The 17,107-nt window shown below is 45.1% G+C and overlaps 1 protein-coding gene across 2 annotated transcripts in view; it reads left to right on the top strand.

The window, feature by feature from the left end:
* Positions 1-17,107, top strand: part of bcar1 (BCAR1 scaffold protein, Cas family member) — a 92,111-nt gene that overhangs the window by 19,651 nt on the left and 55,353 nt on the right. Inside the window, exon 2 of one of the 2 annotated variants that reach the window (XM_031285526.2) lies at positions 7,350-7,397. The exons of the other annotated variant lie outside the window; for it this stretch is intronic. Within the exon in view, the coding sequence (XP_031141386.1) occupies positions 7,350-7,397 (48 nt within the window). The remainder of the gene's footprint in view (positions 1-7,349; positions 7,398-17,107) is intronic. 2 annotated transcript variants of the gene reach the window in all.

The following is a 17,107-nucleotide window of genomic DNA, read 5'->3' on the forward strand; positions in this document are numbered from 1 at the left end:
GGTGATTGTCGGCAATGTTATAATCAATGAGCCGGACTGTTGGATCTTTATGGTAATGCAGATGTTGTGCAGATCATGTATTAAAACTGACATTCCTGTACACAGTTGATTTTAACATCACATTGACTATACCATGACGTATGTATCGACATTGCGAGATAAAAATGACATATAGGTGAAGCTGTGTGTGCACTAGTGGTGGTAGCAGCCGCTGTGGTTTCTGCTGAGTCAAGCTTTTAACACCGAGAATTTCTGCTGACTGCTCCAGATGTTACATTCATTAGGTGTCTGTGTGTGTGTGTGTGTGTGTGTGTGTGGGTGTGGGTGTGGGTGTGGGTGTGGTGGCACTCTGCTAATGTGCGCAACAATGGACAGTGGAAGAAAGGTATAAAAAGAGCATTCGTGTCTGTGCTGATAGAATGATGATTTCGAGAAAATACACTGAGTCAGCGCACACACACACATACACACACACACACACACACACACACACACACACACTCGTTAAGGGGACTGCAGCTCACATAAATATCTGTGTGTCATGGATCTCTATACTGTAATATTTAGCTGCATTAAACTGAATTGAACTAGACTGATGCCTACCAGACACTAGAAGACTTTGAACAGACTTTGAAAAGACTAAAGTCTGACACCATCTCACATCTAACATTCAAGCTGTGTTTCCCATTCCTTAACCAGACTGTGGCGCCCCGCCATAGTCTAATATGTCCCCCACGCAGTTTCAAAATGAACTGAAAATATTTTAATGCTTCTCATAATACCGTTAGAGATCTCTCGTTGTGTTTTGTGCCGTTGCTTCAGCAAAGTATCTCTCAGTCCAGTCAGTAATGCCACTCCTGCAAGATCCCCTGTTTTTACATTTTATTTTTCATTTTATAAACTACATGTGTTTTGTGTGCAGAAATCTTAATGTGTAAAGTAACTAGTAACTAAAGCTGTAACAGATGAATGTAGTGGAGGCAAAAGTATAATATTTCTATCTGAAATGTAGCGGAGTAGAAGTAGAAAGTGGCATGAAAAGAAAAGACTCAAAGTACAAGTACCTCAACATTTGGACTGAAGTACAGTACTGGAGTAAATGTACTTAGTTACATTCCACTGCCAGTATAAACAGAACCGTGTGGACTCCTTGCCTACACAGTACGGACGGCACAGACAGTGCTGTTACATCCTGTCCCTGGCTGTTATCCAGGATCTTAAGTTACATACTGTACATTTAATGTTCTGAGTACAAAAACGGCTGGTACATCGAGTGAATCTGATTCAGAGTTGAATATTTTTTCTGAGTATGTGAAGGAGGAGTGGTCAATCTAAAACATGGTGTTACGTTGTTCTTCAAGCTCCTGGTTTAAGCATCTTTATATTCAGCCTGCACGGACACAAGTACTACACATGAAGTACTAGAAACAAGTCAGCCCTTAGCAGCAGTGTATTTCTGCACTTGCCACTGTACTGGGTAATACAAATCTGACCCATTGCTATTTTTACAAAGATGTAACAACTGTTCTATTTTTACCTACAACTACAGCTCCCATGAGACATATTTAGGTCTCTGGAGATGTGAAGGGAGCCTTTGCTTGGCACTGAAATAAAAATAAATCAGTGGAACTGTAAGAGAATTACAGTCTGAGCAACTTCCTCATCATTATGAAACGAGTTGAGTCTTTAGCTTAAGCAGCACCAAACATCTCCCAAGATCTCACGGCTGTGAGCCAAGTAGTTATTACTGTTCCACTTGTATTTAGCTGTGAATCACATCAAGGGCCAGACATTGCTTTTATTTCTTAGAAAAGTCAAATATCTTTGATTATTTATCATTTATTATTATTGCATGTGTCATATAGTCTTCCCACTTACAGTTTGGTCGACAAAAATGTCGAAGAAAATGCCAAGAACGTTGGAAAAAAAATTATGCAAAAATTATGCGTCAAAAAACTAGGCGGGCCAAAATTTATTTTGAACCTAAATAAATATGGGAGCCTGATCAAAATTTGCGAGGGGCCAGATTTGCTCTGCGGGCCTTGAGTTTGACACATGAGACATTGACTATACCATGACGTGGATATCGATATTGCAAGAGAAAATGACATATACAGTAGATGATATAAGTGTGCCACCTCATGCATGCATACAGATGTCACAGATGTAGACTTGAGAGATGTTTAGAGCAGAGCAGGAATGTGTAAAAATGGCTGAAAGTTGGAATGTAGATTTGTCTGAGAATCAGAGTGGTGGGTTCAGTAGCTGCTGTATCTACTAGAGGAGGCAACTTCCTTATCACGCTGCTGGGATCTGTGAGGAGGCCCGCTGGGACACAGTCAGCGTACACGGATCACAACACACAGGAAACGGAGCATTCCTTCGGCCAGACAGAAGGGGGAGCGGGGGGGGGGGGGGGACATGAGCCAGGCTGCACCGTGTGTGTGTGTGTGTGTGTGTGTGTGTGTGTGTGTGTGTGTGTGTGTGTGTGACAGGCCAGACTATGCACCACTATGTATTTGTATTGTACATCTCTCAAACGCATTCTTGACCTCGCTGGAGGTGTGTAGCACTGAAATTAGGTCAGGATTATTCCCGCTCACATTACAGTAGTCTCCCACCAGGCCTTATGTAAGAGAAGGCCAGTTCCCTCAAACTGTTGTAACTTCAAAAAAAATAGGTCCTTTGTCCTCATTTGTACAGGGTTATTACAGTGGTTTGAGATTATACTTACTGCCCTGTGCCCTTTGTGCTTCACTGCTGAAGCAAAGGTCTCACAGCATCTCATCAACTGCTCATGACATTTAGTACAAATGTTCATGTTCCCCAGAGGATGAATCCTCATGCTTTCCTCTGGCACTACTCAGGTCAAAATGTCACACAGGCGCTGCATTGCCATCGTGATTGCAGCGCATGTTCATGGTCCCCAGAGAATGAAGACTATTGATTTTGATGATCACGCAGTCTCGGACACAAAATATATTTTGATTAATAGATTAATAGATTAGCATGAATTCTGCTCATCTGGAAACAGCTGCTGCTGATGAGAGCTGTGAGACTCAACCTAAATGGTAAGGTTGTGGGCCAGAAAACCAAAAAAATTGAAAGACTCTTAAATATTGCAAACTGCAAGGTTGGCGATCACTCTCTGTGGGTTCTTCACTCAGAGTGACACCTTTCACATTACACACAGTCATGTCATCCGTTCGAATGAAAATATTGATTTGTGCAGCTTTAAGCATCGGGGGAACTTGGATGAGAGTCGTTCATGCTGTAAAGGTCAGAATGTGTTGAAGTAGGTCATTTTATAAAAATCACTTTTCAAGGTCTTAGCTCTGTCTTTGCTCTTTGATTCAGTTCACTCCCAGACGACTGAACTGACACGAGTGGACAGAAACCTGCCAAAACATCTTGTGTCTAATGAGGTGATATCATAGGCGTTAGGAGATTACTAGCTGTGGAAAATGTAATTAAGCAGAAAGAAATAAGCAGGGTCCAAAATTAGCATCCGCCACTCACCATAGGCGGGTCACTGAAATGAGCCTCCTTCTCTACGAACTCTCATCACTACAACTCATGAGTTGATTGAAGATGTTCTGTTTTGCATCGACCAATGACCTTTGATGGCCTGAAGTTCATACTTGTGCGTTAGTGTGTGCGTTGATAGCAGAGACAGCATGTGTGTGTGTGTGTGTGTGTGTGTGTGTGGTAGAGAGAGTGAGAGAGTGATGGTGATTATCTTCAGAGTGAGTAGTGACTCTAGAGTCATAGTGAGAGAAACAAAGTGTCTCCCCTGTTCTTTCTGACCACGGTGGGAGATCTGGAGCAGGAGAAGTTAACCCTCTCCTTGATTTCATGTTGTTATGGAGAAGGAGAACCAGGACATGAGTCGGGAGAAATGCAACGCTACCACGCCACGGCCAAGCGGACCAATCACAGTTGTTGCGGTATGCTTCGCCGCGACGTGTAGTTACATATTTTAAAATAATTTTTTTTTTTTTCTTGCCATTTTAGGCCTTCACCCGATAGGACAGCTTAGACGTGAAAGGAGAGGGAGAGGGGGAGTGATATGTAGCATATTTTTTGAGAGGTGCACTTCAGGCTACAGCGTAGGGTCTGTATCTCCACGTACGTACCTTAGGCAGCGCAATATTTGGTAAAGGCAAAATATGTGTCAAACCATTCTGAATGAAGTATTGTGGTGCTGCAGAGACGTCCCAGCCTACACATCCTATCCTACAGACTACAGAAAACATCTTTGTTTGGTACAGATCCTCGCAAAAATCACATTATAATCTTTTTAAATTTAAATATTTTTCAATGAAAATGATGAATAATGATACAAAATAATCATTTCTTCTAATATCATGAATCATATCGCAATATGAGTCAAAATAATCGCAATTAGATATTTTCCTCATATCGTGCAGCCCTACCACTTAGCTAATAACAGTTCAAATGAACTTTACTGCTCAATGAATCCCAATGCTTCCTGGCTTATAGCATGAATGAATGTAAATATTCTACTTAATATATAAGACGGCTCCCCTCTCCCTCTGGTGCGTTAGAATAATGTAGGTCAGTCATATTCCTGTGTGCCTCATCCAAACTGACATGTTGCTGCTCCTCTCTTTCACCCACCCTTCCCTTCCTTCAATTCCCTAATTCTACCTTTTTTTGGTCTGTGTGAGAAAGAGTTGTACAAACAACAAAACATAACAAATTAAAATGAAGTTAAAGGGTTGTTTCTTCATAATATAAAGTCCTTGTTACGCTGCACACTGTTGTTCATCATATAAAATACTTTAAAAGCTGCATTAATCAAATCTGGACGGCTAGAGGGCAGGAACAAGAGTGTGCAGGACTGCATTGATGCAGTTTGCATCAAAATGCCAAAATGAGTTCTGACTCTAAGAAGACATCAGACACACATCGCTGGCATCAGCGTGACTTACTCTTCCCAGTGGTTAATGTGGATACATCTGCTTAGAGATCATATTCAAAATATGCTTCCATTGTGCAGATTTACGTAAATGCAAAGAAAGAAAAAGTGCTCACTGATTCCACAGCAACATTATACTTTCTGTTTACATCATCCAAAGCATGATGGGAACCCCGGTGCAACAATCTCAACATATAGCCCTTACACTAGAACATGAAAAACAGTACGAGTGACAAAATATGTGAGAATAAGTTTTTTCCTGAGGATTATTGACAGAACTAAGGCTGTGAATGTCCCATCGACATGATTCCTATGTTCCTGGGAGCATTCACACACCGATATTATGGCTGGGACGATCTGCTTTTTTATTTTTATTCTTTCACGATACATGGGTGCCAGGGGCACCCCATCAAAACTTGCCTTTTCCGTTTTTCCGAATCGATTTTCTATTCAAAAACAAACCATGACACATTTCCGTTTTTGTTCCTTTTCAATATTTTTGCTGCTTTTTTCTGAGTTTTTCTTTCCTTTTGTAAGGTTTTTTGGAGACTTTTTTTCGACGTTTTCGTTGCCTTTTTTTTTCTGAAGTCTTTGGTGCTTTTTCCAACTTTTGACGGGTTTTTTTTTCAATGTTTTTATTTTCTTTTTTCAATACATGCAGACATGTCCCTCGATCTCCCATAGTTGGAGATCTCAACCCCCCCAATGTTGAACCCAAAGTTACACCCTTGGATTCGATAGTGTTGAGTATTGGGATTTTCGTTTGTTCTGTAACAAAAACAACAGTTGAATAAAACACTTCTAGAGACAATATATCATGAGACATTTCTAAAAACTGATAGTTTTCTAAGAAGGATGACATTTTATGTCAGTCAGTCAGTCTGACATTTATTTACTTTGTAAAGAAGAACATAACATCTTTCTGCTTTTTCTGCTTTCCCTCTGTTCTGCTGGAAACTGATATGATGTAGTCGCCGTCAGCGGTACCATAGCAACAGAAAACATTTAGCTCAATCATTGGTCAAAATAAATAAATATCGATTCTAGGGAAAAGAATCGATTTTAAAAAATCGTCGAAAAACAAACCATGATATATATGATTTTGGATTTTTCCCCCCACCTCTATCAGATATCTTTGTGTATTTTATCATTTTAAAAGACTAAAGAGTTCTGGGACATCTATAGTAAGTGTTTGTCAGCTGTTGGTGAAAGATAAAGAGAAGATTATTATGAGCAGTAGTTATTGTTATTATCTGACAGCCTCACACCTCAGGCAGGTTGTGCAGGAGCCCTGATGGTGAAAATCAATCTGTAATCTACTTAAATCTCTTCTATTCTACATATCACGTGGATTAGAGAGCAGCCAGTTGGGGACAAAAGGTGACTGATGCAGCTTGATGCTTTAAAACTCATTGGTAATCATAGTTAATATCAGCTCTGAAGCTAACAGAGGACGTTGGGCTGTTGAAAGGTATTCCAGCAGCAGACAGTGCAGCCCATGGCCTAGTGTTCTGCTGCTCTGTATAAAGGCTACATGCTAATTAGCCTACTCCACTTCTGATGGCCTATAAAAAGACACCGCCTCTGGAGAACTTGGAGGGACTGATCTGTCCTGCTGCCTCTCCTCTCCTCTGCAATGTGATGATGTCAATGGATCTGTGTGTTTACAGGAGTCAGACTTCCAGTAGGCTAAATGCTGGCTTTATGTCAGAGAGAATGGGATCAGCCATCAGTTTGTCCACGTGGAGGTAGGATTGGGCATTGAGAACCGGTTCCAACTAGGAATCGTATCGTATGTATTCCTATATGTATTTCCTAAGCAGATCTTGGAAGGTTGCTGAAATTTTTTTTTGCTGACACAAAATGTCATTATGCATTCTTGTGTTGAATCTAAATCATTCTCATATTGGTCACATGATCTACCTACAGACAGACAGACACACAGTCAGTCAGTCAGTGTTCATAAATGCAGTCAATCTGTTATCAAACTGCGTCTTCCCCATCATGTCAGATGAACAGATTTCAGCCGAACCAGCATTTGTGTGTGTGTGTGTGTGTGTGTGTGTGTGTGTGTGTGTGTGTGTGTGTGTGTGTGTGTGTGTGTGTGTGTGTGTGTGTGTTTTATCAGCAAATCTAGATCAGTCCAGACTGATGCTCTGGCCCTTCAGGCTTGGTTGCCATAGTAACATGTGTGTGTGTGTGTGTGTGTGTTTGAGATTTCAGATAATATATGAACTGGGGGTAAGGCACACTTTAACACTGTCTGCCACAGCTCGAGCTGATGGACTGTTATTGACGTCATATTTTATGAACATATACACATTCACAAAGAGAAAGAAGAAAAGACTCTTTGCCACACATGTTTCTCGGCTCATGTATGTGCTGTGTATATTCTGTTGTCCTGCAGGTGTTCTGTAGAATGTTTGACTGCCTGCAGGGGGCGCCACAGGTGGAGGTAGGTGTGACAGCATGGAGTGGAGTCCTAACACCTGAACGCTGATGTGTGTCAACGCATATTTTAATACAGTCTCATTTGATATTGATTCAAATATTGTATCAGTAGAGATTGTACCTTAAAAATAAGGTATGCATTAATTCCAAAGACGTGAACTGAACGTATTGACACAGCTTTAGACTGAAGCCATGATGGACATATTGTAGATATCGTGAGCTGTAGTAGTGTCACTCACAGGTTGACATAAAGAAAACATTTTAAAGTGCACTTGTTCACTCTTTAGCCAGAGCCCGATGATAGATGTCAGTTTCGTCACCCTGTGGCCCGGACATGTTAGAAATCTGTTAGTTTAAATGTTAATGCTGTTCACGCATCAGATGAATCAGTGATTTTACATATTTAAAAAATAAGTTAGAGATTGTAAGACTATATTAGGATCAAAAGTAGACTCATGAACTATAAGACATGTTATACACAGTTAGCATAACAATGTCACAGCAAACATTAAACGTTATAATGAAGCAACCCAACCCAACGGTTTGGTCCACACGGTTACTTTACTGCTTGGAGTGCTGATCAGTGTTGAAGCCACTGAATGAGACTGCATACTGTGTGGATTGCTGCTGCATGTATCTCTTAAAATCTATATGTGAACTATATTCATTGAGCTGGTTTCTCTCACTGCGCATATTCTCCCCATAGTTGGCAGCCAATGATGTGAAGTAGCTATACATAACATAACATATATATGTATATTAGTATCAAACCAAGTTTAGGCTCATTTAAAATGCAAGTGTTTTTTCGAGGTACATGGTTGGCCCAGTTTTAGAGATTCCCATGTATGGGATGAATGCTCGATGTTTAGTTGCCTTTGATCTTCCAGCTGGATGTTTCTGCCTGATTGTGGCAGTAGAGTCAGGAGGTGACCAAAACAGTACGAACATAGACAGCTTGACAGCTCCCCAAAAGTGAAGCCAAAACATTTAGATCACCCCTTTTCTGATCAGTTGTATTTTTATTAGTTATTTCAGTGGTTCTCAAACCTTTTTCAATAATGTACCCCTTTTGAAATATTTTCTCAGCCAAGTACCCCGTGAACAGCGCAAATCTTTTTTGTTAGAAAAAACCCTATATAAGAGGTACAATACAGCGCTGCACCTATTTAAGCTAAACAACAACCTTGTAACTAAAAAACACTTACATACTAGCCTTCTTTTAACATGTTTAGAATCCATCACTAAATGTAGTCCTTATTATAGTATAAATATTTAAGGAATTATGCATAAGAAAATCTCCCGTACCCCCTGCAGTACTCCAAAGTACCCCAAAGGGTGCGAGTACCACCATTTGAGAAACACTGAGTTATTTGATGCTATAGAAACGGGCTGAAACATCACGATTGACAGCTGGGATTGAGTTGCGATTGGTCGGCTGGGTGTATGGGCGGGACTTGGATACCGTGGCTCCACCGCCCGATCATTTTGGCCTCACTTTTATACAGTGGGATGAAGTGGAGACGCGTCATCCATCTTTTTTTACCAGTGTATCTATATATATATAGGAAATGCCCTAAACATATTCTTTGTATATATCATTCCCCGAAGGAACCAAGCAGGCCTGTCTTGATGCACCATCCACATTTCCATTTTCTTCAAAACTTTTTCTTACATTTTCAGCGTGTAACTTGCTAGCTCGGAGATTGTTGTTGTTTCCCAAAACGAACAGAGTTCAAGAATGGCAACACACAGAGAGTGGAAGGTCAGGCTTTATCCTGGAAATGTTCTTCTGTTGATCCAGACTAGGGCTGCACGATATGAGGAAAATATTTATTCTGACTGATATTGCGATTGCGATGTGATTCACGATATTGGAGTAAATGATAATTTTTGTATCATTATTCCCATTTTCATTGAAAAATATCAACATTTTCAGACTGATCTCATGAAGTGGCGTATGTATGACACACCAATTCGTATGCCATTATTGGCGTGTTATGAAGACGCACACTCGCTTTTCAGCGTGTTTATCAACGCCGTTTGGCCTCCATTGACTTACATTACCTTGCGATTGCGTGTGAATTTACGCCCAACCCAGTTCTTCTTTTCCTAAGCCCAACCGTTTTTTCTTTTCCCCCGCGTGTGATGTGAAAACCAACCGTAGCCTCGCGATAACACGTAGCCTTGCGATAACACGCCACGTGGCTTTAGAAAGTGGCGTGTATGTTTACGCGAAGTCATGATATCACGTTGAAATTTTAAAAAATTAAAATGATTATAGTGTGATTTTTGTGAGATTCTGTACCAAACAAAGATTTCTGTAGAATAGGATTTGTAGGCCGGGACTTCTCTGCAGCACCACAATACTTAACTCAGAATGGTTTGACACAAATATTGCGCCCCCACCTGAAATTTGGATATTGTACTAGTCCATATTGCAAATTCGATAAAATTGCGATTAATTGTGCAGCCCTAATCCAGACTACATTGTGGGTAACTGAGGGAAACTAAGGTTTACACATCTTGACAATGTGCTGTGTGGCTCTGCATTTCAAACAAGCTCATTGGTTGATCCAACTTTCTGTACACTGGACACAGTAATGTCATAAAAGACATGATATAATATGAGAAAAAGAAGACAGTTGGTTGTAGAAGTAATTTAAGTGGCAGAGAAGCAATGCTTTACTTCCGTTTATTGTGCTGGCTGCAGAAGAGGCAGCTATGTACATCCAGAGGATGGTGTGTGACACAGGAAGGTGATTGGGTCCATGCTCGACACATCCCATAGGCTGCTCCCTGCAGCGGCTGTCGTTTTGCTTTACTGTCAAAGAGCTGATTGTCTGACACAGTAGAACAAAGTGCTGCCTCTGGCGTGACTGATCCTCCACTCTGTCAGTCTGCGAGCATCAGTTCAGTATAATCACCAGTAGGGATGGTAAGGTGGGACTTTTTAATAAAACTCAACATTCTTTTGGTAACTTTTTCGGTACTTGACAGTGTTTGATTTGCTACAGACACAGTTACTGTCTGTACCAAAAGTTATTGAGGTTTGATACTCACTTCCATCACATGTTCAGTTACATGCCTGGATCACACACACGTAGTGCTGCTGTGTCCGTCACACTGCGTCCCATCAGAGTGGGACTGACGCGCCACTGTAAAGACAGTGTGTCTGTCTCTTCAATAGGCAATCCAGTGTGTTTTGTCTTCTTTATGTCGCACTGACAGGGTGGCATTCATGCCACAGTTTTATGATAATGGCCCCGACAGCTCTGAATGGCTGTTACTGTGCAGTGAATAGCATGCATTCACACTTTGCAGGCCCATATTGAAAGAGATTACCAGCTGATAAAGACTGTTGACCTCCAGGATGGAGGCATGAGAGACACAACTGCACAAGCCTTTTGTACAAAAGCTTCTTTTATGATTTCACTTGAATGTTCTGTTTATTATATTTTATTTCAGTTCTGATGTGGCTCTTCTTATCGTCAGTTTCTGACAAAATGTTAACTTCTGCTGTGTGTGTGTGTGTGTGTGTGTGTGTGTGTGTGTGTGTGTGTGTGTGTGTGTGTGTTTGTGTGTGTGTGTGAGGTTTAATCAACCCGTCACATCATTTTTTGTGCCTGACCCCTGACCTCGACAAACTCTGACATCACACTGACAGAGGGACTGTTTGTGCAAAACCCCCTTCACTCACTCCCTCTCTATGTACATGCATGCATGTGTGTGTGTGTGTGTGTGTGTGTGTGTGTGTGTGTGTGTGTGTGCGTGTGTGCACGTGGATGAACTCTCACTCTGAACTTTCCCAACCCCCTCTTTTAGCAGGAAGTCTGTCTTGTGTGACTTCAGACTCCTCTGGGCTGTCCTGATCATTTCAAACATGTTTGACAACACACAGCCCAACACACAGCGAAAGAACTGCCCAACACACAGCCAACACAGAACCCAACCCACAGTCAACACACAACCAGCACACAGCCCAACACAGAACCAGCACACAGCCCAATACACAGCCCAACACACAGCCAACGCACAGCCAACACACAACCCAAAACACAGCAACACACAGCTAACACACAACCCAACACACAGCCAAAAAACTGCCCAACACACAGCCAGACACACAGCCCAACACACAGCCAACACAGAACCCAACCCACAGTCAACACACAACCAGCACACAGCCCAACGCACTACCAGCACACAGCCCAATACACAGCCCAATACACAGCCAACACACAGCCAACACACAACCTGTTAAAGTTTTGTCTTGGCCCAGAACGCAGAGATATCACACAGACACAGTAATAGTCTTAAAAGGTTTATTAGAGCAACAGGTACTCAAGGAGACAGACGATGGTTCCTAAACCGGGAAGCTCCAGACTGGTCCGGGCAGTTTCGGAGCATGAGAGGAGACCGGCTGAGGCGAGATCACTGGTGGGTTCCTGAAGTGAAGACGGAGGCTGGCAGGTGAGACTGGAGCATGCAGACGCCGTGGAGATGCAGCAGGACTGAGCGGAAACTAGAGTGAGAACACAGGACAAGGTATCAGCAAGGAATCACAGGAAAACTAGAATACGTCAGGGTTAGAGCCAAGTTACCACATGGGTTGAGGTTAACGAACTGGCGCCGACAGGAAGATCAGCCCGGGTTAAATATTGCAGGTGATGAGGAATGAATGAGCTGCAGCTGCGGAGATCGGCTGAGCAGAGTTGATGCGGCCACGCCCCTTGACCCAGATCACGGACCACGCCTCCAGTACTCCACACAGAAACAAACACAGACAAGACACAACACAGACAGACACACAGGAAAAGACATCCAGGCAGGACAGGGGAAGGCTGCCCATAACAGGACCCCCCCCTCAACGGACGCCTCCTGGCGTCCCTCTAGGCCTCACTTTGTCAGGGTGAGCGCGATGGAAATCCGTCACCAATTGCGGGTCCAAAATGAAACTCCTAGGAATCCAGGAACGCTCTTCTGGTCCGTACCCCTCCCAGTCAACCAAATACTGGAGGCCCCGTCCCCGCCGACGAACGTCCAGCAATCTCTGGACGGTATAGGCTGGATGGTCATCGATAATGCGAACAGGAGGAGGAGGATCAGCAGGTGGACACAGGGGACTGGACGAGACTGGTTTCAGCTGAGATACGTGGAAGGTGGGATGACACCTCATGGTCCGCGGCAACTTTAGCCGCACAGCAGAGGGATTGATTATGGCATCTATGACGAAAGGGCCTAGAAACCGTGGCGCCAGCTTGCGAGACTCGACCCGTAGAGGAATGTTTCTGGAGGATAGCCATACCTGTTGACCAGGTTGGTACTGGGGAGCTGGGACCCTGTGCCGATCTGCCGAGTTCTTATTCCGCTCCGTGGTCTTCAGCAACGCCTCCCGAGCGTCGCGCCAAACCTGCTGACAGCGTCATAAGTTCTCCTGAACAGAGGGGACAGCCAGATCCTTTTCCTGATCGGGAAACAGCGGAGGTTGATACCCCAGCGAAGCCTCGAAGGGGGACAGACCGGTAGCAGAGGTGGTCAGGGAATTGTGGGCGTACTCAATCCAGGGCAGGTGTTTCGCCCACGAAGACGGATGCTGAGCCGCCACGCATCGAAGAGATGCCTCCAGATCCTGGTTGGCTCTCTCAGTCTGGCCGTTCGTCTGGGGATGGAATCCTGAGGAGAGACTTACGGAAGCACCGAGAGCAGAACAAAAGTCTTTCCAGACTTGTGAAATAAACTGTGGGCCTCTGTCAGAAACAATGTCTACAGGTATTCCATGGGGACAGAATACATGTACGACCAAGAGGTCCGCTGCCTCACTGGCAGTCGGTAATTTCGGTAATGCTATATAGTGGACAGACTTAGAGAATCTGTCCACAATGGTGAGTATAGTATCATTACCTTCAGATACTGGCAGGCCGGTGACAAAGTCCAGGGCGATGTGGGACCAGGGACGACTTGGGACCGGTAGGGGCTGCAGTAACCCCGAGGGAGACTGGTGGGAGACTTTACCTCGGGCGCAGATGGAGCATGCTGCCACATAAGCCCGGACATCAGCTTCAGCCGCCGGCCACCAGAAATGCCTCTTGAGCAACGTGAGCGTGCGTTGCCTCCCTGGATGGCAGGCGAAACGGGACGAATGGACCCACTGCAGCACCTCAGGACGCACCGCCGCAGGAACATATAGTCGGCCGGGTGGTCCATCTGCTGGTCCAGGGTCGGATTCTTGGGCTGACCTGATGCGGGATTCGATCTCCCAGCGGACCGAGGCCACAACGCAGGTAGGCGGCAAGATGGGGTCAGGCTCACCGGACTCCTCAGAGACAGAAAACTGGCGGGACAGAGCATCAGGTTTTACATTACGTGAGCCAGGACGGTAAGTAAGGGTAAAATTGAACCTACTGAAGAAGATGGCCCATCTTGCTTGGCGGGAGTTTAGTCTTTTGGCTGACTGGATAAACGCCAGGTTTTTGTGGTCGGTCCACACCACAAACGGCTGCTCGGCTCCGTCCAGCCAATGTCTCCACTCTTCTAGGGCCAACTTCACGGCCAACAGCTCACGGTTCCCCACGTCATAGTGTCTCTCCGCCGGAGACAGCTTCTTAGAGAAGAAGGCGCACGGATGGAGTTTTTGGTCCGAGGAGGAGCGCTGTGAGAGGACGGCCCCAACTCCTGAATCCGACGCATCCACTTCAACGATAAAAGGCAGAGAAGTATCTGGGTGAACGAGCACTGGGGAGGTGGAGAACAGCTCCTTCAGGGTTTTCATGGCCTGGTCTGCCTCAGGGGACCACTCGAATGGGATCTTAGGGGAAGTGAGTTTGGTAAGGGGCGCTACTACTCTGCTAAAACCCTTGATAAACCTCCTGTAAAAATTAGCAAACCCCAAGAAACGCTGTAACTGTTTGCGAGACAGAGGTATGGGCCATTCAGTTACAGCTTTAATTTTGTCGGGGTCAGCGGATACCTGCCCCCTAGAAATAATGAACCCCAGGAATGGCACTGACTCACGGTGGAATTCACACTTTTCTGCTTTTACAAAAAGCTTGTTCTCCAGGAGGCGTTTAAGGACCTGTCGGACATGAGATGTATGTTCCTGAAGAGACTTGGAAAAAATCTAAATGTCATCCAGGTAGACGAACACGAACCGGTTCAACATATCTCTCAAAACATCATTGACCATTGACTGGAAAACTGCTGGCGCATTAGTTAGTCCAAAGGGCATTACCAGGTATTCGAAGTGTCCGAGTGGAGTATTGAAAGCTGTTTTCCACTCATCTCCTTGCCGGATCCGGACGAGGTGGTAAGCATTGCGGAGGTCCAGTTTCGAGAAAACCGTGGCTCCCTGAAGGGGTTCAAAAGCAGAGTTTATGAGTGGCAATGGGTATTTGTTCTTTACCATGATATTGTTTAATCCGCGGAAATCTATACAGGGCCGTAATGTTTTGTCTTTTTTGTCCACGAAGAAGAAACCCGCCCCCACAGGAGACGTGGAGGGGCGGATAATACCTGCAGCCAGTGAATCCCCGATATACCTCTCCATCGCCTCTCTTTCGGGTCTGGACAGGTTGTAGAGACGGCTTGAAGGCAAGGGGGCTCCTGGAAACAACTCAATTGCACAATCATAGGGTCTGTGGGGAGGCAATGATAGTGCTCTTGTCTTACTAAAAACTTCTGCTAAGTCCAGATATTCTTTGGGCACACCGGACACATCAGGCGGTTTTACAGGAGCAGGGGTGTCTTCAAGCTTGGGGGGAATAGCTGAACCGAGACACATAGAATGACAGAAGCTACTCCAGTTGTTTATGGTCTTGTGTTTCCAGTCAATTTGAGGATTGTGTGTACTGAGCCAGGGAAAACCGAGAATGAGAGGTGAGAATGATGCTGCCACCACCTTGAAGACTATCTCCTCACTATGGTTACCGGACAGGACGATGGTGACTGGGACTGTCTGGTGAGTGACTTTGGCTAATAATTGGCGGTCAATGGTAGCCACGTTAATGGGAGCTGGGAGTGATTCGAGGGGAATGTTAGCTTGTTTAACCAGATTGGCGTCAATGAAATTGTCCTCTGCCCCCGAATCAATTAGGGCTGAAAGGGGTAATGAAAGTGAACCAAATTGGAGGGTAGCCGGGAGAGATAAGCGAGGAGATGTGGGATCTATTTCTGGAACAGGGCTCGCTAGTGTTCCCACTCTGACTAACGAGCCCCTTCTTTTGGGCGTACTGGACAACTAGCAAGGAAGTGGGAGGAATTACCGCAGTACAGGCACTCACCTGCCTGTCGGCGGCGCCAGCGTTCAGCTGGGGGTAACCGGGCCCGACCCAATTGCATGGGTTCCTCCACATCCCTCGTGGCGGGGACAGAAACAGCCGGGAGCTCCCGCCGGGGAGTCGAAGGGCAGATTCGAGATACTTTGGATGTCCGAGCTGAAGCGTGTGTGGGTCCGTCCTTCTCCCGTTTCCTCTCCCGAATCCTGTTGTCGATCTTAATGGCTAGGGAAACGAGACTGTGCAGGTTACTGGGTTCATCGCGAAGGGCTAGCTCATCTTTAATTACAGGATTCAAACCATGCACAAATACTCCCTGCAGTGCCTCCTCGTTCCACCTCGAGTCTGCTGCTAATGTCCTAAAATCAATGGAGTACTCCGCCACACTCTCAGAACCCTGGCTGAGCGCCAACAGTCTTTTGGACGCATTGCCCACATAGTCAGGGTGGTCAAAAATGGTGGTTAACCGTGCAGAAAAATCAGAGAAGTTTAAACTGGTGAGATGTTGATTTGAGCACATTGCCTCTGCCCACACTAGAGCCTTCCCCCTTAGTAACCCCAGAGCGTAATGTACCTTGGATGATTCCGAGGCAAACGACAACGGCTTCTGCTGGAAGATGAGTCCGCATTGGAGCAAGAATCCTCTGCACTTGTTCAACTCCCCAAACAATGGCTCAGGTGAGGTCACTGGGGGTTCCCGGGTGAATGAAGCGGAGTCCAAGGCGGAGGAAGCAGACCGAGAGGAAGGAGTGGGAGGAGGCAAAACACTGGGTGCACTGGGAAAAGACAGGGTGGCAATTTGAGTAGAAAGCTGAGTCACTTGATTGCATAATTGCTGATTTGTCTCGAGTAATTTATGTATTAATTGGTCGTGCTGCCCTAGCAAAGCTCCTTGGTTTTTGATAGCACGAAAAATGCCGTCTTCGTCTGTTGCGTGTGAAATCTCTGCAGGGTCCATGGCCAGTTCGTTCTGTTAAAGTTTTGTCTTGGCCCAGAACGCAGAGATATCACACAGACACAGTAATAGTCTTAAAAGGTTTATTAGAGCAACAGGTACTCAAGGAGACAGACGATGGTTCCTAAACCGGGAAGCTCCAGACTGGTCCGGGCAGTTTCGGAGCACGAGAGGAGACCGGCTGAGGCGAGATCACTGGTGGGTTCCTGAAGTGAAGACGGAGGCTGGCAGGTGAGACTGGAGCATGCAGACGCCGTGGAGATGCAGCAGGACTGAGCGGAAACTAGAGTGAGAACACAGGACAAGGTATCAGCAAGGAATCACAGGAACAACTAGAATACGTCAGGGTTAGAGCCAAGTTACCACATGGGTTGAGGTTAACGAACTGGCGCCGACAGGAAGATCAGCCCGGGTTAAATATTGCAGGTGATGAGGAATGAATGAGCTGCAGCTGCGGAGATCGGCTGAGCAGAGTTGATGCGGCCACGC

The sequence above is a fragment of the Sander lucioperca genome, chromosome 7 (assembly GCF_008315115.2).
Source record: "Sander lucioperca isolate FBNREF2018 chromosome 7, SLUC_FBN_1.2, whole genome shotgun sequence".
Classification (NCBI taxonomy): Eukaryota; Metazoa; Chordata; class Actinopteri; order Perciformes; family Percidae; genus Sander; species Sander lucioperca.